This window comes from Megalobrama amblycephala, linkage group LG6, assembly GCF_018812025.1.
Source record: "Megalobrama amblycephala isolate DHTTF-2021 linkage group LG6, ASM1881202v1, whole genome shotgun sequence".
NCBI classification, from domain to species: Eukaryota; Metazoa; Chordata; class Actinopteri; order Cypriniformes; family Xenocyprididae; genus Megalobrama; species Megalobrama amblycephala.
Genome location: NC_063049.1, coordinates 2,987,126 through 3,014,332, shown reverse-complemented (window position 1 = coordinate 3,014,332; position 27,207 = coordinate 2,987,126). Strand labels below are relative to the sequence as shown.

The window sequence follows — 27,207 nt, the reverse complement described above, 5'->3', positions numbered from 1 at the left end:
ATTTATCTATCAAACGAAATCTATCTATCTATCTATCTATCTATCTATCTATCTATCTATCTATCTATCTATCTATCTATCTATCTATCTATCTATCAAACTAAATCGATCCATCTATCTATCTGTCTGTCTATCTACCTATCTATCTATCTATCTATCTATTTATCTATCAAACTAAATCTATCTATCTATCTATCTATCTATCTATCTATCTATCTATCATAGCAACCACCAGATCACCCAAGCAACCACATTGAACACCATGGCAACAGCACAGCAACCACACAGAGCACCCTAGCAACCGCATAGCAACCACCCAGAACAGCATAGCAACCTCTTAGAATATCCTAGCAACCTCATAGCAATACCCTAGCAACCACCCAAAATACCTTAGCAACCGTATAACAACACCTTAGCAACCACCCGAGTACCCTAGCAACCGTATAGCAACACCTTAGCAACCACCCTGAGTACCTTAGCAACCGTATAGCAAGACCTTAGCAACCACCCGGAGCACCTTAGCAACCGCATAGCAACACCTTAGCAACCACCCCAAATACCCTAGCAACCGCATAGCAACACCTTAGCAACCACCCCTAGTACCATAGCAACCGCATAGCAACATCCTAGCAACCACCCCGAATACCCTAGCAACCGCATAGCAACACCTTAGCAACCACCCAGAGTACCCTAGCAACTGCATAGCAACACCATAGCAACCAAACAGAGTGCCCTAGCAACCGTTTTACAAGATCTATATCTCTGCATCAGAACATCGTAGAGACATGGGGGTTGGTTTATATTGTCAAGCAGCCTTTGGAGTATCATCACTGGTTGCTGCCAAGCCACTCCCTAGCAACCAAACAGAGTACCCTAGCAACCGTTTTGCAAAATCTATATCTCTGCATCAGAACATCGTAGAGACATGGCGGTTGGCTCTTTTGACTCATGCTAGCAATCTGGACTTCCAACATGCTATACATGCTAACAGTGAATAGCTACATGCTAATAGTAAGTGCTAAAGTGAGCTAAGAACATGCTAATAACTCTATGAAAACTCCATTGTAACCATCTGTGACAACTACCAACCACCTAGAAACATCATAGCAACCACCCAGGTTACCATAGCAACCACCTAACAACCACCCAGAACACCCTAGCAACACCTTAGCAACCACCCAGGTTACCATAGCAACTGCCTGCAAACACCCCGAGTACCGTAGCAACCGAATAGCGACACCCTAGCAACCACCCCGAGTACCCTAGCAACCACATAACGACACCTTAGCAACCACCCCGAGTACCCTAGCAACCGCATAGCAACACCTTGGCAACCACCCAGAGTACCCTAGCAACCACATAGCAACAGCTTAGCAACCACCCGAGTACCCTAGCAACCGCATAGCGACACCCTAGCAGCCACCCCGAGTACCCTAGCAACCACATAACACCTTAGCAACCACCCAGAGTACCCTAGCAACCACATAGCAACACCTTAGCAACCACCCAGATTACCCTAGCAACCGCATAGCAACAGCTTAGCAACCACTCTGAGTACCCTAGCAACCACATAGCAACACCCTAGCAACCACCCCGAGTTCCCTAGCAACACCTTAGCAACCACCCGAGTACCCTAGCAACCGCATAGCAACACCTTAGCAACCACCCAGATTACCCTAGCAACCGCATAGCAACAGCTTAGCAACCACTCTGAGTACCCTAGCAACCACATAGCAACACCCTAGCAACCACCCAGAATACCTTAGCAACCGCATAGCGACACCCTAGCAACCGCATAGCAACACCCTAGCAACCACTCAGATTACCCTAGCAACCGCATAGCAACACCTTAGCAACCACCCAGGATACCTTAGCAACCGCATAGCAACACCCTAGCAACCACCCCGAGTTCCCTAGCAACACCTTAGCAACCACCCGAGTACCCTAGCAACCGCATAGCGACACCTTAGTAACCACCCCGGGTACCCTAGCAACCACATAGCAACACCTTAGCAACCACCCTGAGTACCCTAGCAACCACATAGCAACCACTCCCAGTACCCTAGTAACCGCATAGCAACACCCTAGCAACCACCCAGAATACCTTAGCAACCGCATAGCAACACCCTAGCAACCACCCCGACTACCCTAGCAACCACATAGCAACATCTTAGCAACCACCCCAAGTACCCTAGCAACCACATAACACCCTAGCAACCGCCTTGAGTACCCTGACTCTATCTATCTATCTATCTATCTATCTATCTATCTATCTATCTATCTATCAAAACTACTAAACTAAAACTTAAACTTTTAAACTGAAAACTCTCAAACTTCACACTTTTAAAACTACTCCAAACTTTCTGGACCGGCTTTTTCAAGCCAACTTAAAGTTTGTCCTCAAACTTTTTTATCTAGTCTAGTTATTATTATTCTTCTGACCAAAAATTTGAACACTATCTCCTCCTAGAGCTTTAAAGTTACAACCACCAAACTCAGCCCAGACCTTCAGACTGTTCTGACTCGGGTTGCTATATCTTTCCAGACTGATCCGACTTACGGTTTTCCTAAAAATGCTGATCAAACGTGGACAAACTCCCATTGACTTACATTGAAAATCTGAACATTCCATGAAAATCTGAACATTCCATCAACCTCCAGCTGTCAAATTCAAATCTAAACAAACTGAAGCCCATTAAACTCAATGAAGCTTCCATTCTATGTACTATTACTGAGCCATTCAAACTCATTCAAACTCATAAACTAACTAACTTTCTAAGTTTCTAACTATCTAACTAACTTACTAACCATCTATCTGTCTAACTTACTAACCATCTAACTATCTAACTTTCTATCCATCTATGCATCTTACTATCTTACTAACTTATATATTGTAACTAACTATATAACTATCTAACTTACTATCTATCTAACTTATTATCTAACTATCTACCTAACTTATTATCTAACTTACTATCGATCTAACTTACTAACTAACTATATCACACTGACTCACACTTACTTATTCACACATTATTTAGCTTTCAAACTACTAAACTAAAACTTAAACTATTTCAAACTAAAAAGCTTCAAACTTCAAGCTTTTAAAACTACTCCAAACCTTCTGGCTAGGCTTTTTCAAGCCAACTTAAAGTTTGTCTATGAACTTTACTCATCTAGTTTATTTTGCGATTTTTACAACAAAGATTTTTTCAAAGCAGCTAAATTTATATAGATCTCTTTTAGTTAAGTTTCTCACTTAACACGTAATATCACAATAATATATTTCATATTTTTTAAGCTTTATCTGGTGTTGTTGGTGCTCACGCGACCCTGTGAAAGGCCGCCTAAAAATATAATTCACAAAATACTAAATATCTGGTGTAATTTTCTGAACATGTGTTCACCACTGGGGCCGAAATGAGCATTGCAAAGTTATATTTTTATTTATAATCGTTTATATTTGAATTGTGTTTCAGGGCAGAGAATCATGACAGATGTTGTGACAACCTGGACAGAAGTCAGTTCCATTTCCACCTGCCAGACTCTCTATTAACACTGACCCAACTAAATCCAAACTGTTTGTCGTTACTTAATTATCCTCTGTATTTTGAGTAGTTTCTTTTATATTCATGATTTTCTGACAAACACACACTGTCTGTGAGTTATTCGCAATTATAAATGTAAATTACATTGAAATAAACATTTAATTTAATGCATGCATAGTGCTAAAAAAACATCTAAAAAAGACGTCAAGTAAATTCACAAGTAAAGTCACTGTATGAAGTGCACTGTAATTCAATCTATTTTAACGGTTTATGTTTGCATGTTCTTTTGTTCCCACTCACCAGTTTATTCTTTGTGATTGTATTTCTTACCCAGCACCTTGTCTCTCATCTCTATGGATCACACAAATTTCTGTTGATCTTTTAACATCCTCTTCCTTTCTCTCTTCTTTTTCCTCTATCTCTCTGTGTCTGCCTGGCTGGGTGCAGAACAGGATCCGTCTTGGATCCACCTGTGCCCAGAGAAGACAGACACATCAATAAATCTGTCTGCAAGACTGAACCATAACAAATGAGCAATTATAAATTAGAAGACAGCTTTTCTGGATAAAATACACTTAATCAAGGTAAGATTTTAAAAGCATCAACCTCTAAATCAATCCAACCTGGAAATGATTTGACCTTAACTCACACCAACTGAAAACAGAATTGTTGAGAGAGAAAGAACACACACAACATGCAGTCCTAACACTAGCAGAAACTTGTTTATATTACATTGTTTTAGGAGGACAATGCTGTTTTAATACTCCTTAAGTAAAGAGTGCTGTGTAGCCCACCTTTCCCTGATCCTCAGATTCTTCTGAATGGACTCCCCTCTGACAGAATTCAAACTTCTCAGTCTCCACTACAGAAAAACACAAAATTAGAGTTTCCATTTAAGCATTTTTAGAATTTTAACAACATATGTGAAAGCACTGGATTTATAAAAAAAAAAAAAAAAAATATGGAAGGATTAACAGTGACTCATAAAATAATTCCTAATAAGCTCATGAAGATTACACAAGAAAATGCCATTTAAAACTTTTAGACTGATTACTGCATGACACTCTACAGAAAGCAATCGTAACATGTAATGTTATCTGCCCACATAACAGTTTCCACAGAATGTGCCATAAAACTTTCAGTAATGTCTGGCAAAGAAATGTAAGGTAACCCAGGGGAATTACTGGAAACAGGAGTGTTCAACTCTTCATTGATCTGAACCGACTCAGATGAGTAACCAATCTGCAAGACAGAGACAAAGTAGAATGATGAGAGATGGTGCCATTTTGCAAGTAGAATGCTGTTAAATGTGTGATCTTTTCGGTAACACTTTAGAATAACTCATGCTATGAAGCACTAGTTAAGCATTAGCAAATAGTTAATTAATCATTTATAAAACATTAAGTAAGCAGTTTATAAATGCAGCTATAAATGCTTAGTTCTTGATTTATAAGAATATCTATAATGTGTTTAATAATAGTATTTTCATACTTTATTAATGATGAATTTATCATTTCTAAATTATGAATTTACTTATTTACAAACCAGTTATTTAGCAGGTATCAGTGGTTCATAAGATCATTTATAAAGTGTAAGTAAATTATTAATAAACTATTTATATGTACATTTATACATCTTATTTTTTAGACATATAGTAATAGTTACTCAGTGTGTTAATAAATGCTTTACTAACACGTATTCTTACTGTAATTCATGATTAATTCGGGTAGTTATAAAACATTTAGTAGTGTTCAGTTAACTATTTTTGTGAGCTCATCTAAAGTGAGGACTATTCATGCCTCGTAAAGCTTTTATAAAGGAGATTTAAAGGATACAGAACATAGAAATGTTTATTTCAAGGGGGAAAAAATGAAACTTTACGACAGGTAACTTGATATAAAATTAAAAGTAAACCTCTGCAATTTTACAAAAAATAAAAATCCATGTACTCCTCCAGAGAACATAACTGTGCAGTAAAATGAAACTAAGCCTATACAATCTGATATAAAAATACATTTCAGTAAAGTGTAAACATTGCTGAATAAAAATTTACCAGTGCCAACACTGGATTACAGAAGTGCCAAAATACAACAACATATTGTTTATAAAACAATAACAATATAATAAAATATTTCACCGTGTCAAAACTACCTCAGTACTAACTGTAAAACATTAGAGAACAGCAGTGCAGAAGATACCTGAGCCTTTAAATCTCCTTTATAAAGCTTTACGAGGCATAAATAGTCCTCACTTTAGATGAGCTCACAAAAATAGTTAACTGACAACTTCTAAATGTTTTATAACTACCTGAATTAATCATGAATTACACTAGAAATGTGTTAATAAAGGATTGAATGGTAACACTTTATAATAACGTTCAGTTATAAGTCATTTATGAATTATTAGTTAATGATTAACAAATCATTTACAAAACATGAATATACATTTATAAATGATTGATAAGTGATCTACTAATATTTTATGAATGTTTTATAAATTCAGTTATAAGTCATTTATAAATTATTTGTTAATTATGAACAAATCATTTACAAAACATGGCTATATGTTCATAAATGATTAATAAGTGATATGTTAACATTTTATGAATGTTTTATTAGTTCAGTTGCAAGACACTTATAAGTTATTAGTTAATGATGAACGAGTCTTTTACAAAACATTACAATATACGTTCATAAATGATTAATACGTGTTATGCTAACAATTTACAAATGTGTTGTAAGTTATCTTAATCAAATAAATCAAACAGATCATTAGTAGATGGTTTATAAGCTATTAATTAAGACATTATCACTTATAATAACTGAAGTATTTATGACAAAATTGTTTTAGTATCATTATCTCAATTAACAATTGTTAATCATGAACAAATGTTGAACAAACCATTAGTAAATGATCAGTATATGATTTATTGATGAAGTTGTAAGCTGGTCTGTGTTCAAAAGCACAAACATGTAGGTATGCTAAAGCACTATTTTAAGAAGAGTAATTTATTTGTTTTGAAGTGGATAAACATTTATAAATGCCTTACAGTCAGGTGATTCCAGTGGATTATATTAAATCCTTTCACTCGTCAGCACAGACTTGTGTTCTGTGTGGAGTGTGTGGGGTCTAGTGATGAAGTCAACCTCTGAACCGGTTTTACCTTCCACTGAAGCTCACATCAGGTGCACAGAGTTAAACACTCCATGTGTGTCAAAGACAGCTGTCTATACCCTCACCAGTCAGCACTTACACTACAGTACACACTACAAAGTGTTCAACACCTGTTATAGATGATGTGTAAACGCATGAATAAATCATTTACAAAGCTTTCTGCATCCCCTATTCTAAAGTGTAAACTATTCTTCACTTGTAAATGTGTTATATATCATTTATAGACCTTTCTTACCTGTTACAAATTATTTGTATATGTATACAAGTCATTTATAACACTTTCTGCATACCCTATTCTAAAGTGTAAACTATTAATCACTTATAAATGTGTTACACATCATTTGCAGATGTTCCTGTTACATTATCATCTCACTCCATCACTTTACCCAAGCCTAAAATTTATATTATAAAAAAAAAAAAAAAAAAAAATCAACACTCTGCCACCGTTTAACCAGCACTTAATCATTTAATTTTTATTTTGTTTTATCATGGAACAGCTCCTCACCATAACATGAAAACGCACCATAAACTGATAATAAACGTAGTCCATTATTTCGTGCATTTTTTTCAAGTCTTCATAAGTCGTACGATGCCATCGTGTGAGGAAAAGATTCTTATAACGTAATATAACCATTATACATTAATAATCGTATCAATCCGCCATTTCATAACTTTCAAATTAAAATTGGCGCGTCTAACAATACGACACAGGTTTGCGGCAGTGACGTCAAACCTCGCTCCTTATTGGCTGTCACATGTGATTTGCGACTACCATAGAGTGTTTGCGACATGCCGAATTTGAGTCGCTGTGTTAGATTCAGCGTGATGCTTTGGAGGATGGAAATGCAGATCAGAGGAATGCTTGCAGCGATTAAACACTTTAATTTCATTCTGTTACTCACACACAATTATGATGTGCTGTCATTTCGCTGGTAATGTAGCACACGTGTCATTTTGTCTGTTCTGTATACTGCTTTTTGTAATGTTTTAAATAAATTATTGTGACTAACGTACATTTATCTGCCTGTTACACTACGTATATTGTCAAAATGGTTATGCTTAAGGTTATAGGGTGGAGTAGGGAGCTTAAAATTATACTTTTTATACAACAGTATATCAACTAAGATAACAGTCATTGTAATTATATCTATATTGCGTTTTTATTTTTGTGAAGTGGCTAAAAAGTGGTCATGTTTAGGTATAAGGGCTGAGTTAGGGGCTCAAAGTAAAATATAGTATATAGTAATAGTAAAATATATTTGCATAAAATATCATAATTTTTATATAAAAATATATAATTTAAATATCGGGATTCGTATAGATTTTTATATCCTGTAACTGAAATATATACTTTGCATATGGCAAATAAATGGTAAATTTACAAATTGCAGTTTGTACATAATTTATAAAGAAGGTCTGCAAATGATATGTAACACATTTATAAGTGATGAATAGTTTACACTTTAGAATAGGGTATGCAGAAAAAGTTATAAATGACTTGTATACATATACAAATAATTTGTAACAGGTAAGAAAGGTCTACAAATGATATGTAAGACATTTATAAGTGATGAATAGTTTACACTTTAGAATAGGGGATGCAGAAAATGTTATAAATGACTTGTATACATATACAAATAATTTGTAACAGGTAAGAAAGGTCTACAAATGATGTGTAACACATTTATAAGTGATGAATAGTTTACACTTTAGAATAGGGTATGCAGAAAGCTTTGTAAATGATTTATTCATGCGTTTACACATCATCTATAACAGGTGTTGAACACTTTGTAGTGTGTACTGCAGTGTAAGTGCTGACTGGTGAGGGTATAGACAGCTGTCTTCTCTGATGCACATGGAGTGTTTAACTCTGTGCACCTGATGTGAGCTTCAGTGGAAGGTAAAACCGGTTCAGAGGTTGACTTCATCACTAGACCCCACACACTCCACACAGAATACAAGTCTGTGCTGACGAGTGAAAGGATTTAATATAATCCACTGGAATCACCTGACTGTAAGGCATTTATAAATGTTTATCCACTTCAAAACAAATAAATTACTCTTTAGTCTTCTTAAAAATAGTGCTTTAGCATACCTCATGTTTGTGCTTTTGAACACAGACCAGCTTACAACTTCATCAATAAATCATATACTGATCATTTACTAATGATAATTTACTAATAATCATTAACTAATCACTGATCATTATCTAATAATTTATAAATGACCTATAACGGAATTAATAAAACATTCATAAAATATTAACATATCACTTATCAATCATTTATAAACATATAATCATGTTTTGTAAATGATTAGTTCATCATTAACTAATAATTTACAAGTGACTTATAACTGAACGTTATTATAAAGTGTTACCGATTTAATAACACACTGAGTAACTATTATTATGTCTAAATAATAAGATGTATAAATGTATGTTTAAATAGTTTATTAATCATTTACTTATATTTCTTAAATGATCTTATGAATCACTGACAACTCCTAAATAACTGGTTTGTAAATAATGCAATAATTTAGAAATTATAAATTGATCATTAATAAAATATGAAAATACAATTATTAAATACAATTATTAAACACTTTATATATATGCTTATAAATCAAGAACAAAGCATTTATAGGGGTATTTATAAACTGCTTATTAATATCTATTAATGCTTTATAAATGATGAATTGACTGTTTACTAATGCTTAACTAATGCTTCATAGTGTGCAGTTATTATAAAGTGTTACCACTAATACATTAAATTGTATTTGTTAACATTAGTTAATGCACCATGAACTAACATAAATAATGAACAACTGTATTTTTCTTAACTAACATTAACAAAGATTAATAAATACTGTAACAATTGTATTGCTCATTCTTAATTCATGTTAGGTAATGCATTAACTAATGTTAACAAATGAGACCTTATTGTAAAGTGTTACCACAAAACCTGATGATCTATGTTATCTCAACATGATCTGAGAAAGGAAACAAGGAAATCAGGCCACATTGTTACACATTTGCTTATAAGCACTTTTATATTTTAGATGTTTCATTTTTTGTATATTTACACTGCATGCTTGAATAAGTTTGAATGTGTTTTGGTACAATTATTAGCATTAGGTGAGTCGGTGGACAACAACAACTCATGTATGAAGCCACATTCGTGTTATAATATATTTTCATTTCTCTGCCGCAGAGAGTTACAGCATTGCACTCAAGGCAGTGTGTCTTAAAGCACTGCACTCAAGAGAGATCAGCTGGATAACAAAGAACTTATCTCTTTCTAAGCGATCGTTTCTCTTCAGAAAATTTTGACAAACTGCTCAGTTCATATGGATTAGTTGTACATGGGATTATTTTTATCTCTTTATAAACTTTTTTGAAGCGTTAAAGTGATAGCTGTGTAGACTATTAATGGAGGAACAGAAATCTCTCAGTTTTTATTAAAATATCTTAATTTGTGTTTTGAAGATGAACAAAAGTCTTATGGTTTTGGAACGACAAATGAATTTTTGGGTGAGCTAACACTTTAAACCCCTTTTCCTATATTGTGGTGAAGTCATAAATGGATTAAACAAACTGATCGACACCCATTTTTGCCCATTACCGATTTCACCTGGCATGTAAATACCGTATCATGCATTCTCTTATTGAAGTGTGCATGTCTGGCTATGTGACAGGAAAGTGTCCTTACTGAGGATTTAGTAAGTGCATCCAGCCATAGAGAGTGTTTCGTGGTAGGGAAATTATAAAAATCATAATAATGTGTTCTCATCTCAGCAAAAGTAGAAGCGGTCAGTAAAAACGCATGAAGTGACCAGGTGTAAACAGGTCCTATGAGAGAGAATGAGTCTGTACATGTTTCCTGTTCACATTTTGAAATACTCTGGAGTTATTAATGCTTTAACATCACAACTCGCATAACAAATGTAATGTTTAGATTCAGATACACAAATGATTACGATTTGACATCACTACTTTTTAGTCTTTTAAACACAGTTTACCTGCTTTGCCGGTTTTTACTGGTTTGCATGTAAACCAGGACAACAAGTTAATTCAATAAGCTTATTTTAAGATGAGTTATCAGCATATTAGTGTGCATGTAAACATGCTTAATTCACCTAGTACAAACACCTGCCAATCTTGAAATCTTCAATTTCAAGTGGGCAATCAACAATTATCAATCATTTATCTTTTGTTAATCACTGTCATTTACTATGATGAATACATTATGATGCAGTAGTTCTGCATGAATTCTAGAGCTGAATTAAAAAAAATGTAACCTTCTGACATGAGTTTTCTGGTTGTTGTATGGTCTGGTCTTCAGAAAACGTGGCCATGTCAGTGGACGGAGAGGGTATCTGGGTGGTGGTCTTGTAGGGAGGCTGGAGAGGAATGGTGGGCCAGAGAAATTCTCTCTGGAGGGTGGTCTGTGTGCTCACTGCGTCCTCTAAGGTTTCCAGTTGAGGAAGGACAGCAGCCAACACTACACATTAAAAAAGGTTGCACAGTGTTAGCTCAACATCTGTTTATGGAAAAAAGGCTGAAATAAAATCAAGAGAAATGAGGGTGTTAATGGTAGCAGATTTTTTTGCATTAAAAATTGGCGTTGACGTGTGAATAAAACCGTGTTGGTCGCCAGTTAGCCAGTAACAATTTTTTGAATTCTAACAATGCAATGTTTTGACAACATGAATGTGAACAAATGTGAACTACACTCTGTACAGTTGATGGGTCAGTGCCTCATCATCACGAAAGTTTCAGCCATTCCAATGTAAATATTCAATCGAAGTTGAACTCTCTTTCCTTCCTGCGCTTCAATGGACAAATTCACTCAAAATCATGTCAAAAAACGCCTGTTTTGGCGAGTATCCTGGTAAACATAGTCGGTTATGTCTTAAATGAACACAAAAACACAAAACACATGGTCCGTGTGTGCATTCAGTCTTAAAGTGACAGCATCCTAATCCTGCTACTGTCTGTGATTTTAATGTTTACCAAACAACAAAGGACAATCTAAAATTTTGGTGCCATAACTGCCTGCTTTTGTGTCATGGCTGGTAAAAAAATATTTTGGCCGGTAAATTTTCTTAAGTCACTGGCCACTGGCAAGTGTGGCAAAAAAAAAAAGGCCCTGTATGTGTGTGTGTATATATATTAAATACACTGCTAAAAAAAAAAAAATAAAGGAACATTTTAAAAACACATCAGATCTCAATCTCAGTGGGGAAAAATATCATGCTGGATATCTATACTAATATGGACTGGGTAACGCGTTTTGAGTTTTTCATTGTTTTGAGTTGTATGAACACTTCTTTTAATTTAGACGAACTTAAGTTAAAGGGTTAGTTCACCCAAAAATGAAAATTATGTCATTAATGACTCACCCTCATGTCATTCCAAACCCGTAAGACCTCCGTTCATCTTCGGAACACAGTTTAAGATATTTTAGATTTAGTCAGAGAGCTTTCAATCCCTCCATTGAAAATGTATGTGCAGTATACTGTCCATGTCCAGAAAGGTAATAAAAACATCATCAAAGTAGTCCATGTGACATCAGTGGGTTAGTTAGAAGTTTTTGAAGCATCTTATATAGATTTTGGTCCAAAAATAATAAAAAATGCGACTTTATTCAGCATTGTATTCTCTTCCGGAATCATTTCCATTGAATTGATTCCATTGAATTGATTCCATTGAATTGATTCCACTGAATTGATTCCATTGAATCCTTTCATCTGTCGGCGTTGGTAATGCACTTTTACGTCGTTGTTTTTGGCGATTAGGACATCCGCAACATGCACACTTACGCACCATTTTAAAAAATAGCTTGAATACAGCGTGCATCTCCCTCAGACTGTAAACGAAACTCTGGCGCACCAGATAACACGTCAGCAGCGTCTTACGTCAGCAGTGTGCTGAGGTTCACTAAACCCGAGTCGTGAACCCGGATGAACAACAGACCCGGAAGAGAATACAATGCTGAATAAAGTCGTAGTTTTTGTTATTTTTGGACCAAAATGTATTTTAGATGCTTCAAAAACTTCTAACTAACCCACTGATGTCACATGGACTACTTTGATGATGTTTGATGATGGACAGAAAGCTCTCGGACTAAATCTAAAATATCTTAAACTGTGTTCTGAAGATGAAAGGAGGTCTTACGGGTTTGGAACGACATGAGGGTGAGTCATTAATGACATCATTTTCATTTTTGGGTGAACCCTTTAAGTGAAACTGGGCTGGGATTTATATTTCCCATCATGCTTTGCCCATGGCACTTGAAAGGGAGAGTAAATGCTAAAATTAAGTGTTATATAATGTTTTTTGCACAAGATTAATGGTAAGGGAGACTTCGCAGTAATTAGTGTTTTGTTATGCTAATTTAGAAGAGTTTCTGTTAATGTGGGTTTTTGTAGATTTACCATCATGGTGACAAGCGGTGCTTGGTAAGTTCATGTTACTTAGAAATGCGTTTTATTGTGTCCAAAAAGCATCTTCACCTTACTTAAAACATTTGTGCTTTTTTCAGTTGTTCATAAACATATTAATGGAAAAAAGTGTCTTTACACTGTATTCAGCACAAACTAGGCTACCATAATATGTGAGGAACATGTATGTACATGTTTGTGTTTTTGAAGGAATAACGTTTATGCGTGGTTATTGAAAAAACAAAAAACTTAAGTCACTGAAATAAGGCCAAAAAAATAATATTATATATGTGCTCATAAGACTTGTAGACTGTAGAGAGATTGTAGACTAGAGCTTTCGCTTCAAAATTATGTAAAAATTATCCTTCGTACTCCTTCATATTGTCACAGACACGTCAGGTTCCAACATCAACCAATCCCAGCGCACACCATCCCCAGAGCACTGATCACCGCCACCTGCACCTCATCACCACACTCATCAGCAGCACCATAAAGAGCACACACACACACAGCACTCCATGTCCGGTCTCGTTCGTATATACTTCTGTTAATGCTTACCTCAAGGACTCCTCGTTCCATACCTACCTGTCTCCAGCGTGTCTCCTTCCCTCTGTGTGCCTCGTCTTCTGTGTGGGTGTGCTCCAGTCAGCTCCAGTCACCTCCAGCGATCTCCAAGCTCCAGCGTGTACATATCTGAAAGGAAAAGGACAGTAACTATCTCCATCATTATCATCTAATCATCCATTGACTCTACTCTGCTTACCTGTTTCATGCTCCATGCTCTACTGGTGTCAATAGACACAAGTTACCTGTTTACATCTGTGTCTGCCTCCTGTGTACTGTAACAGAAGACCGGACCAACACCGCAGACCCAGTATGAGCCAGCCGGATCCATTTCAGGCCCTGGTGGATGCGCTTCGGCGAACCCTCACCGCCAATCCACCGCCACCATCTCCAGTCACTTCTCCCTCACCTGCACCAGCGAACACCACAGCCAGCACACAGGATCTTCTTCACCGCCGCCGTACGCCAGTCCCATGGCCAAATCGGAACAGGATCAGGATCGGCGGAGGATTGCAGCGGATTTCTGCTGCAATGCGAACTGGTCCTGGAGATGTAGCCGCACCTGTACCCGAGCGAAACATCCAAAAATCGCCTTTATCATCTCTCAGTTAAGCGGCAAAGCATTGAAGAGGGTCGATTCAATCTGGTCACAACGTGGTGCAGTGACACAATCCTATCCAGCATTCATTTTCCACTTCCGGGAGGTGTTCGGAAAACCGATTACGGAGTCGTCTGCTGGTGAGAAACTTTACAATTTAAAACAAGGATCAATGTCTATTTACGACTATGCTTTGCAATTCAGAACGCTTGCTGCAGTTAGCGGATGGAACGAACAAGCTCTGATTACCACATATCGTCAAGGATTGGAACCTCGGGTACGGCTGCATCTTGCTGCATGCAAGGACTCCATCGGCCTCGAGAAGTTCATCCAGCTCTCCATCTGCTGTGCCACTCGCATGCAGGCGTGCCTCCAAGAGCACCAGGACCCGTCACTTCCCAACATGCTCCTCTGCCGATCCGAACCCGTCAGCTCCCCAGAACCAGCCAACGAACCAATGGATGTTGAGAACTCACGTTTATCACCTGCTGAGCGGCGCCGACTGTGGCGCTCCTGGGCATGCGATTGCGGCGTGCCCCACACGACCTCCTCGACCCATGGTGAGTGCCATCATTCCTTCTACTCAAAAGATGAAACCACTCACCACTGTCACAGTTTCTTCTTTGTGGCTAAAAAGGACAGAGGCTTGCGGCCATGCATTGACTATCGCTCTCTCAATAAAATCACCGTCAAATTCAGATATCCCCTTCCTCTCGTCCCAGTGGCCCTGGAACATCTCCGTGGTGCCACTGTGTTCACGAAGCTGGACCTCCGCAGCGCGTACAACCTCATCCGGATACGTGAGGGGGACGAGTGGAAGACCGCCTTCATCACTCCTACTGGTCACTATGGGTACCTTGTTATGCCGTATGGCCTGGTCAATGCCCCCTCCGTATTCCAGGACTTCATACACGAGGTGCTCCGGGAGTTTCTCAACCGCTTCGTCCTAGTCTACATCGACGATATACTCATCTACTCCCGGAGCCAGGCCGAACATCGCCGACACGCTGCGGAGGTCCTCACCCGTCTACGCCAGTACCATCTATTCCTCAAAGCAGAAAAGTGTTCATTCCATCAACCCACCGTCTCATTCCTCGGATACATCATCGACCACAGTGGCATCCGGATGGACGAGAGGAAGGTGGAATCCATCACCAACTGGCCAGAACCCACTACCATTAAAGAGTTGCAACGCTTCCTTGGATTCTCAAACTTCTACCGTCGATTTATCAAAGACTACAGCTCCATCACCCATCCACTCTCCAGCCTTCTCCGAAACAAGCCCAAGTCTCTGTCCTGGAACCCAGCAGACACCAACGCCTTTAACCGCCTCAAGGAAGCCTTCACCACCGCTCCCTTACTCGCTCACCCCGATCCAGAACAGCCCTTCATCGTGGAGGTGGACGCCTCTACCACCGGAGCGGTGTTGTCGCAGCAGCAGGGGACGCCAAGTAGACTCCACCAATGCGCCTTCTTCTCCCGCAAGCTCAGCCCGGCGGAAGTCAACTACTCCATCGGTGACAGGGAACTCCTAGCTGTAAAGCTTGCCTTGGAAGAGTGGCAGCATTGGCTGGAGGGAGCCAAACATGCGTTCCTGGTGCTAACAGACCACAAAAACCTAGAGTATCTTCGTTCTGCCAAAAGGTTAAACCCAAGACAAGCCCGTTGGGCCATGTTCTCCCGATTCAACTACACCATCTCCTACCGTCCAGGCTCGAAGAACACCAAAGCAGACACTCTCTCCCGTCTCCATGCTCCAGAAGAAAAGACAGAGGAACCCGAGCCTATCATCCCGAGCTCACTCATTGTAAGTCCCATCACTTGGTCAGAGGAGACCATTCCCTCCTCCAATGCCTCCACAAACCCTCCGCCGGGCTGTCCACCTGGCTTGCTCTACATCACCCGCACTCCAACCATCCACTCAGCTCACACGTCACTAGGCACTGGTCACCCGGGGGTCAATGAAACCCTCTTGTTGCTGAAAGAACGCTTCTGGTGGCCAGGGATGGCATCTGATGTCAGAAGGTACGTGCAGGGCTGTCGGGAGTGCACCATCTCCAAAAGTCCTCGTCATCTGCCAGCTGGGAAACTCCTTCCTCTGCCCGTTCCCAACCGACCATGGTCACACCTAGGAGTGGACTTCATAACTGATCTCCCTGTTTCTGATGGAAATACCTGCATCCTAGTCATCATAGACCGTTTCTCCAAATCTCGTCGTCTCATTCCACTACGAGGATTGCCCACTGCCATGGAAACCGCAGAAATGCTCTTCAACCACGTGTTCAGGTATTTCGGGATACCAGAGGACATTGTATCAGACAGAGGACCCCAGTTCATCTCCAGAATATGGAAGGCATTCCACTCCCTCCTAGGTGTGCCCGTCAGCCTAACTTCGGGATACCATCTGCAGTCGAACGGGCAGACGGAAAGGAAGGTCCAGGAGATCGGCCGCTTCCTCCGTACCTTCTGTCATGACCACCAGGACTCTTGGAACCAGTTCCTGGGTTGGGCCGAGTACGCCCAGAACTCTCTCCGGCAGTCGACTACAGGACTCACACCATTCCAGTGCGTACTCGGCTACCAACCCCCACTGTTCCCCTGGACCGAGAGAGCAAGAGGGTCTGGGACTCAGCGCACCATCAGCTGCAACGAGCCCTGTGCAGACGCAGAATGACAGCTGACCTTCGCCGTTCCAACACCCCTGTCTTCCAGCCCGGTCAGAAGGTTTGGCTGTCCACCCGGGACATCAGACTGCGTCTGCCCTGCAGAAAGCTGAGTCCCAGGTTCATTGGCCCATTTCCCATCATCAAGCAGGTCAACCCAGTCACTTACCAACTCCAGCTGCCACAAGGGTACCGCATTCACTCCACTTTCCACGTCTCACTCCTCAAACCTTACCACCATTCTGCTCTCTCCACAGGACCTGACGTGGCTCCCGCCGAACACCCCCTTCCACTCATCCTGGAGGACGGCGCGGCATACGAGGTTCATGAGATTTTGGACTCCCGGCGTCATGGTGGTCAACTGGAATACTTAGTCGACTGGGAAGGATACGGCCCCGAGGAACGCTCCTGGGTCCCAAGAAACAACATCCTTGATCCCAACTTACTTCAAACTTTCCACGACAGCCACCCTGATAGACTGGCACCGCGGGGAAGAGGACGACCACCACAGCGTCAGTGTCCTCGGCCCTCAGGAGCGGGCCGTGGAGGGGGGGTACTGTCACAGACACGTCAGGTTCCAACATCAACCAATCCCAGCGCACACCATCCCCAGAGTACTGATCACCACCACCTGCACCTCATCACCACACTCATCAGCAGCACCATAAAGAGCACACACAGCACTCCATGTCCGGTCTCGTTCGCATATACTTCTGTTAATGCTTACCTCAAGGACTCCTCGTTCCATACCTACCTGTCTCCAGCGTGTCCCCTTCCCTCTGCGTGCCTCCAGCGTGTACATATCTGAAAGGAAAAGGACAGTAACTATCTCCATCATTATCATCTAATCATCCATTGACTCTACTCTGCTTACCTGTTTCATGCTCCATGCTCTACTGGTGTCAATAAACACAAGTTACCTGTTTACATCTGTGTCTGCCTCCTGTGTACCGTAACACATATAAAACAATAGAGAGATTTAAATTTTCTAAAACATCTTTGGTCAAGAAACACAGTATGCGTGGAGGTGTGAATCATCATGAATAATGGGTGATTCTCACCTGTGAAGACAAATCTGTTTTTTAATCTGTTTTTTAGCAAACTCCATGCGGGCTTTCATGTGTCTTGCACTGAGGAGAGGCTTCCGTCGGGCCACTCTGCCATAAAGCCCCGACTGGTGGAGGGCTGCAGTGACAGTTGACTTTCTACAACTTTCTCCCATCTCCCGACTGCATCTCTGGAGCTCAGCCACAGTGATCTTTGGGTGCTTCTTTACCTCTCTCACCAAGGCTCTTCTGCCCCGATAGCTCAGTTTGGCCGGACGGCCAGCTCTAGGAAGGGTTCTGGTCATCCCAAATGTCTTCCATTTAAGGATTATGGAGGCCAGTGTGCTCTTAGGAACCTTAAGTGCAGCAGAAATTTTTTTGTAACCTTGGCCAGATCTGTGCCTTGCCACAATTCTGTCTCTGAGCTCTTCAGGCAGTTCCTTTGACCTCATGATTCTCATTTGCTCTGACATGCACTGTGACCTGTAAGGTCTTATATAGACAGGTGTGTGGCTTTCCTAATCATGTCCAATCAGTATAATCAAACACAGCTGGACTCAAATGAAGGTGTAGAACCATCTCAAGGATGATCAAAAGAAATGGACAGCACCTGAGTTAAATATATGAGTGTCACAGCAAAGGGGCTGAATACTTAGGACCATGAGATATTTCAGTTTTTCTTTTTTAATAAATCTGCAAAAATGTCAACAATTCTGTGTTTTTCTGTCAATATGGGGTGCTGTGTGTACATTAATGAGGGAAAAAAAAATGAACTTAAATGATTTTAGCAAACAAAGAGTGAAAAATTCAAGGGGGTCTGAATACTTTCCGTACCCACTGTATGTATATATATATATATATATATACAGTGGCATGAAAAAGTATGTGAACCCCTTGCAGAATCTGTGAAAATGAGAATTATTTTAATAAAATAAGAGGGATAATAAAAAATGCATGTTATTTTTTGTTTAGTACTGTCCTGAGTAAGATATTTTACATAAAAGATGTTTGCATTTAGTTCACAAGACAAAACAATAGCTGAATTTATTAAAATAACCCCATTCATAGGTATGTGAACCATTGATTCTCAATACTGTGTGTGGTTACCTGATGATCCACGACTGTTTTTATGTTTTGTGATGGTTGTTCATGAGTCTCTTGTTTGTTCTGAGCAGTTAAACTGAGCTCTGTTCTTCCGATAATTCCTCCAGGTCCTGCAGATTCATCAGTTTTCAAGTATTTTTTGCACATTTGAACCCTTTCTCCAGCAGTGGCTGTACGATTTTGAGATCCATCTTTTCACACTGATGACAATTGAGGGACTCAAACTCAACTATTAAAAAAGGTTCAAACATTCACTGATGCTCCAGAAGGAAACACGATGCATTAAGAGCCGAAGGGTGAAAACTTTTGAATTCAAATATCAAGGTAAATTGTACTTAATTTTTCTGCCGGGAAACATGCAAGTATCTTCTGTTGGTTCCGAAGGGCAGTACTAAATGAAAAACAATGATATTTAAACAAAATAAGAAACATTGTGACATCTTCATCCTGTTCAAACGTTTTCACACCCTGACTCTTATTGCATCGTGTTTCCTTTTGGAGCATCAGTGAATGTTTGAATGTTTGAACCTTTTTTAATAGTTGTGTTTGAGTCCCTCAGTTGTCCTCAGTATGAAAACACAGATCTCAAAATCCTATAGTCACTGCTGGAAAGGGTTCAAATATGCAAAAATGCTTGAAAACTGATGAATCTGCAGGAGCTGGAGGATTTTTCTGAAGAACAGAGCTCAGTTTAACTGTTCAGGACAAACAAGAGACTCATGAAGAACCATCACAAAACATAAAAACAGTCGTGGATCATCAGGTAACCACACACTGTATTGAGATTCAGTGGTTCACATACTTATGAATGGGGTTATTTTAATAAATTCAGCTATTGTTTTGTCTTGTGAACTAAATGCAAACATCTTTTATGTAAAATATCTTACTCAGGACAGTACTAAACAAAAAATAACATGCATTTTTTTATTATCCCTCTTATTTTTCACAGATTCTGCAAGGGGTTCACATACTTTTTCATGCCACTGTATATATATATAGAGAGAAATGTTTTTCTCTAATACACACTGCTCACAATTAATCATACCCTTTTATTCAATACTTTTTGCAACCTCCTTTTGGCAAGATAACAGCTCTGAGTCTTCTTCTATAATGACTGATGAGTTTGGAGAGCACCTGGCAAGAGATCAGAGACCATTCCTTCATACAGAATCTGACCAGATCCTTCAGATTCCCAGCTCCATGTTGGTGGTGCTTCTCTTCAGTTCACTCCACTCATTTTCTTTAGGGTTCAGGTCAGGGGACTGGGATGGCCAGGGCAGAAGCTTGGTTTTGTGTTCAGTGACCCATTTTTGTGTTGGTTTTGATGTTTGTTTTGGATCATTGTCCTGATGGAAGATCCAACCACAGCCCATTATATGACTTCTAACAGGGACTGTCAGGTTTAGATTTTTTATCTGTTGGTATTTGATAGAATTCAAGATGCCATGCATCTTAACAAGATGTCCAGGACCTCCAGCAGAAAAATAAGCCCACAACATTAAAGATACAGCAGTATATTTCATTGTACACATGGGGTACTTTTTAAACTTGTGTGCACAAAACCCATCTTAAGTATTTGCTGCTATAAAAGCTAATTTTTTTGTTTCATCTGACCATAGAACCCATCCTGTTTGAAGTTCAAGTAGTGTCAGTTACTTTTCAAATGTTCTATGGTCAGATGAAGCAAAATGTTTTGCTTTTTTTTAGCAGCAAACACTTAAGATGGGTTTGGTGCACACAGGGGTAAAAAGTACCCCATGTGTACAATGAAACATACTGCTGTATCTTTAATGTTGTGGGCTTATTTTTCTGCTGGAGGTCCTGGACATCTTGTTCAGATATATGGCATCATGGATTCTATCAAATACCAACAGATAAAAAATCAAAACCTGACAGTCCCTGTTAGAAGTCAAATAATGGGCAAACATCAAAACCAACACAAAAATGGGTCACTGAGCACAAAAACAAGCTTCTGCCATGGCCATCCCAGTCCCCTGAACTGAACCCTAAAGAAAATGAGTGGAGTGAACTGAAGAGAAGAAGCACCAACATGGAGCTGGGAATCTGAAGGATCTGGTCAGATTCTGCATGAAGGAATGGTCTCTGATCTCTTGCCAGGTGCTCTCCAAACTCATCAGGCATTATAGAAGAAGACTCAGAGCTGTTATCTTGGCAAAAGGAGGTTGCGAAAAGTATTGAATAAAACAGTATGATTAATTGTGAGCAATGTGTATTAGAGAAAAACATTTCTCTTATAATGAGATTTTCCCCCCATTTAAAATTATTATTCTCCAATGAAAGGTTGGATTTTTGTAATTTTGATTTTTTTAAATAAAAGATCAAAAGTGTCAACGATGCAGTTTTATTTTCACAGCCTTCTTTGGTCATATTTACCAAGGGTATGAATAATTTTGAGTACAACTGTATATATACACTTTCTCCCACACCCCACATCAGACTGGGAAGGGGAGGGGTCACTGGGACTGGTCTGCTTATGCCCAATGAATGGAAGTTCAATCCTTTACCATCTTTCTGCGGCAACAGCTCATTTGAATTGCATGCAATTGTGAATTGCATCACCCACCCTGCTAAAATCCATGTTGTAGCTGTTTATCATCCCCCAGGTCAGCTAGGTAACTTCTTGGAGGAGTTAGATGTGTTACTCTCATCCTTCCATGAGGATGGTACTCCTCTGGTAGTACTTGGAGATTTCAACGTCCATCTAGACAAACCTCAGGCTGCTGACTTCCACATTCTGCCTGCCTCATTTGACCTCAAGGGAGTGTCTACTACAGCTACCCACAAATCAGATAACCAATTGGACCTCATCAACACGCTGCTGCTCCACTGATAATACACTGGTTACCCCACTACACACCTCAGACCACTTCCTCATCACTTTTAATTTCAACCTGACTCCAAACACGCACTCCCCCATAGGTCACTTTTTGGCATAACCTCTCACTCTCCCGCCTATCCTCTTTGGTCTCATCCACACTTCCTCCCCCTAATCAGTTCTCATGGCTGGATACTAACAATGCTTCACAGAGAACATCGGTTTAGACTTAGGGCTGCAGAGAGGAGGTGGCGCAAATATAAAGACCCTACTGATCTTAGCTTGTATCAGTCACTCCAGTCACAACTTTACCACATTCTTCACAAATGAAACAACAACCATCAGCAGCCAATTGTCCACACCACAATCACATCTCAACGGAAAACACACGACGTCAATCAAATCAATCAGTCAATCAAAACACTGGATATGAAAGGTGCCAGTTTGCATCTCCCCCCTTCTCGGAACAGATTAAAAGGCTTTTCTCTGAGACAGAGAATTTTCCCAGTTTCTGGGTTGCTGCAGTTTCACATTCTGGTTCCAGGCTCCAGTCCCAAGATGTGCTAAGCTAAGTCCAACTCCACAGAGTTGTGCTCTCTCAAGACTCTGAAGCTCTAAAGAGAGAAACAAGGAAGTTCTGCAAGAAGTGAATTTGGGGAGTTTGAAAACTGTAACTGAGACAACGACAACAAGTTTAGCCCCCCATCTTCAAAATATCTTCTGCACCAACTTCAAAATCCTCTCATCAGAGATCCTCCAGATCTGCATGTTCCAGACTGCCCGAATCTGCACTGACTTCCGTCTGCATGTCACAGAGAATAAGGATTGTTTGCACAGACATCAAAACCTTCAAGGCTTCTTCTTCTGCATGTTCCAGGAAAAGGACCTTCTCTGTGCTCCAGGAGTTCAACGTTTACAAGTACTTTGTGTTCAAGGCTGTGAAACAGATTTCAACTCCTTTCTTCCCACTGTAATACTGCCCAGTTCAACAAGTGGAAGACGTCACCCTCGGATTCATCATGACCAGGCAGGCATAAATATCACTTACCAAACCTCTTTTCAGAGACCTTGGCATTAGTGTATATTGTCAATATATGATTATCTAATTTACATTAGATTTTGCATAGCTGATATCAGTTAATAACAAATAATCTTTGTTTATTTGTTGAATTCAGAATAAGGTCTACCTTATTTCTTCTAGAGAAACTACAGTTTATCTTTCCATAAGATTAACTTGTAACTGCCATAGTAATATCCTACTCATTCACTTGCATTTATCAATCTTTTTGCACTTTATCCATTCAGTAGTTGTTAGTTACTCTTGTCTATCCTTTTTTAATAAAATCCACTTATTACACTTGTGTCTTCCTTGTGTTGATAATACAGTCAGTGGCTCTACAAGTTATATCTCACAAATCCTTCAGATTGGTTAGATGACGAGCTTCCTCCAATTTATACAATTTATATAATTGTAATTCAACAATCTTCCATGATTGTTCTTTACTGTCAAGGTGAGACTCTTTGGCTGGTGCCCCAAAATATTGGAAGGAATCATCTGACTAAATATTTATATTAACCCTAAGGGGTCTGAGGATTTTTGGGGCCCTGGAGAAGTTTTGACATGCCCTGACATTTGTGCTTTTTTCAGTTGTTCATAAACATATTAATGGAAAAAGTGTCATTACACTGTATTCAGCACAAACTAGGCTACAATAATATGTGAGGAACATGTATGTACATATTTGTATTTTTGAAGGAATAACGTTTATGCGTGGTTATTGAAAAAACAAAAAACTTAAGTCACTGAAATAAAGCCAAAAAATATATATTAAATCTGTGTTCACAAGAGTTCTGGGTATTGGAGGTTGTAGACTAGAGTTTTTGCTTCAAAACGAGGTAAAAAATTATGCTGCCTGCTTGTTCATATAAAACAATAGAGAGATTTAAATTTTCTAAAACATCTTTGGTCAAGAAACAGTATGCGTGGAGGTGTGAATCATCATGAATAATGGGTGATTCTCACCTGAGAAGACAAAAGAATTGCATAAAGAGCTCTAATGACCTGCATAAATAATGAGGCCTTTCAGTCAGGTAGGCTGTGAAAAAACCCCTCTGTGATCATGTCTCAAGCTCATCATGGCGTAAATCAAACATGCAGAAAAAACAGCAATACTGTGAAATATAATTACAATTGAAAATAATGGTATTCTATTATATACTTTAAAATATAATGTATTTCTGTGATGCAAAGTGTCTGAACAATTACCTCTATGGCATTTCATATAGGCTTTTAGCTTAAAAGCATGCACATTTGGAGAAATATTGATGGATTCTCATATGTTTATGTCAATTTTCTATACAGAGGAGTAATATTTATTCAATATTTATTGTCATCACTGTGAGCGCTGTATACTGTGTTTTCAATTCATACTTGCAGCCGGAGGGCGCTCTGTGCATTTTTAGTCCACAAATTCAATAAGTCTCATTTTTGTGTGATTAGTATTCACTAAGTTACACTTCATTTTCTGAGAACTATCAGACTGGACTTCGTTCAGAGGGAGACGAGAGATTACGCATCATGTTAGTTTTCTTCATTTTGCAAAAAGCACAACATTTTGTTTGTACTCTGAGTGAACACAAATAAAAGAAGATATTCCACAGATTAAAATGGTGTATAACTCTTAATTGTATGTGCAACATTGACAGAGTATTTTGAGTCTCTTTCACACTGGTAAGAAAAAAACCGTGGTGGTATCGCCAGCATGACCGCCGACCCGAGGGAGTTAATACAAAATATTAATATTAATATTTAAGACCATAAATAACTAAATTTGTGGTGCCCTCGTGTGAGGCTAGTCCAAAATCACTACATTTGTTGGTGCTGTCGTGTGAGGCTAATCCAAAATCCAACTTAATCATAATCTCTCCATTCAACTTGGTTCATCAACCATAACTCCTTCCAGGACAGCCAGTAACCTTGGAGTGGTGATGGATGATCATTTAAGCTTCACAGATCATATTGCTCCAATGGCCCAGTCCTGCAGATTTGCCTTGTACAACATTAGGAAGATTAGAGCCTTCCTATCGGAGCATTCCACACAAATTCTTTTCCAAGCTCTTGTTCTATCCAGACTGGACTATTGTAATGCTCTTTTGGCAGACCTTCCAGCATGCACTGTCAAGCCTCTACAACTGATCTAGAATGCTGCAACAAGAGAGGTATTTAACAAGCCGAAAAGAGCGCACGTCACACCTCTCTTCATCAGTTCGCAAATGCTACTAATAGCCGCTCACAAAAAATTCAAGGCTCTAATGTTTGCCTAGAATAACCACTGGCTGCACCACTATACCTAAACTCACTACTTCAGACTTATGCGCCCTCCCGAAGCTTGCATTCTGCAAGTGAACGGTGCCTTGTGGTGCCATCCCAAAGGGACACAAAATCACTCTCACGGACCTTCTCCTTCCCTGCTGGTGGAATGACTTGCCTTGCTCTATCAGAGCAGAGCAGCACATATTTTCGTCAAGACTTGACCCACTAATATTAGCACTTACTTTTTTCTATTTCTATTTTCTTTCTCCATCTATTTAACCCTTTGACGTATGTCAGTCTTGGCTGGCCCCAGGAGCGTACGATCACACCGGTGTGATTAGAATGTTCAGCGCCTCACATGATCAACTGCCAAATTCAAATGTGCTTGCACGCTTTGGCTGGAGCTAAACCAGAGATGGACGCGTGCAGCGCTTTCATATATCACATACATGCAGTGTTTAATGTTTATTTTAGGTTTCAGACATTTAAATACACATGAATGTCATGAGCCATGTTTGATTATTTCTTTGTTTTCTGTTTTTTTTCCCTTCTCTGTTCATCTTTGATTCGTTCCAGCTGTTCCTCGTTGCTGCCCGCGTTTGCGCTTTCGTGTAAGCACCTGTTCTGTGTCTGTGTTGATTGCTCTGGTTACTTCTCCCTGCTCTCTGTTCTGTATTTTGTTTGGGACTCTAATTAAACATTGCTAACCTGCTCCTTTGCCTCTGGGTCTTCTGCAGCCGTTGCTTCCTGTCAAGCCTTCATTGATACGGGATCGGAGGGTAACTTCATGGATGAAGATTGGGCCCGGGAGAGAAACATTCCTGTTCGCAAGTTAGAGGATCCTACCCCTGTGTTCGCTCTAGATGGCAGTGAGCTTCCAGAAATTCGTTATGTCACCATACCGATGAGTCTCACCATCTCTGGCAATCATCAAGAGACTACTTCCTTTTCTATTTTTCATTCAACTGTTGCCCCTATTGCTTTGGGTCACCCCTGGCTCGTTCAACATAATCCTCAGATTAACTGGGCCGAGGGGACTATTCAGTCTTGGAATTTGTCATGTCACATTCAATGTCTTGTGTCTGCTGTCCCTGCTGTTTCTTCTGTTTCTGTTTTACAGGAGGAACCTGGTGATTTGTCTGGAGTGCCGGAGGAGTATCATGATTTGCAGGCAGTATTCAGTCATTCCCGGGCTGCATCCCTTCCTCCTCACCGCCCGTATGACTGCAGTATTGAGTTGCTTCCCGGTACTACCCCCCCTCGTGGTCGCTTGTACTCGTTGTCAGCCCCGGAGCGCAAAGCTCTTGAGAAGTATCTATCCGAAAGTCTCGCCACTGGGACTATTGTCCCATCCACCTCTCCCGCCAGTGCGGGATTTTTCTTGGTGAAAAAGAAGGACGGGTCCTTGCGTCCTTGTATAGAATATCATGACATAATGGTCAAGAACCGTTATCCCTTTCCTCTTATGTCATCAGCCTTTAAGATCCTGAAGGGGGCTCAGGTTTTCACAAAGCTAGATCTCCACAACGCTTACCATTTGAAAGAAGGACGACGAGTTGAAAACGGCTTTCAACACACGGTATGGGCACTTTGAATATCGGGTTCTTCCGTTCGGCCTTGTCAACGCACCAGCTGTTTTTCAGGCACTGGTGAATGACGTCTTATGGGACATTCTTAATATTTTGGTTTTTGTCTACCTTGATGACATTCTTATTTTTTCTCCAGGCACACATACAGCATGTTCGCCGTGTCTTACAGCACCTTTTGGAAAACAAGCTCTTCGTTAAACCCGAGAAATACATCTTCCACGGCCAGTCGGTATCATTTCTTGGCTCGGTGGTTTCTGCTGATGGCATCAGTATGGACCCAGCCAAGGTGCGTACGGTAATTGAATGGCCCGTTCCTGATTCCCGAACA

The 27,207-nt window shown here is 39.8% G+C and overlaps 1 protein-coding gene across 2 annotated transcripts in view; it reads right to left on the bottom strand.

Annotated features, from left to right (window-relative positions):
• Nucleotides 1–2,307: 2,307 nt before the first annotated feature.
• Nucleotides 2,308–27,207, bottom strand: part of LOC125269680 (centrosomal protein of 95 kDa-like) — a 90,110-nt gene continuing 65,210 nt past the window's right edge. For both annotated transcript variants that reach the window (XM_048192623.1, XM_048192622.1), the window contains 4 exons: nt 11,022–11,224; nt 4,733–4,790; nt 4,343–4,410; nt 2,308–4,018 (listed from right to left, as the gene is read on the bottom strand). In XM_048192623.1, coding sequence (XP_048048580.1) covers nt 3,875–4,018; nt 4,343–4,410; nt 4,733–4,790; nt 11,022–11,224 — 473 coding nt within the window. In that variant the 3' untranslated portion in view covers nt 2,308–3,874. The remainder of the gene's footprint in view (nt 4,019–4,342; nt 4,411–4,732; nt 4,791–11,021; nt 11,225–27,207) is intronic.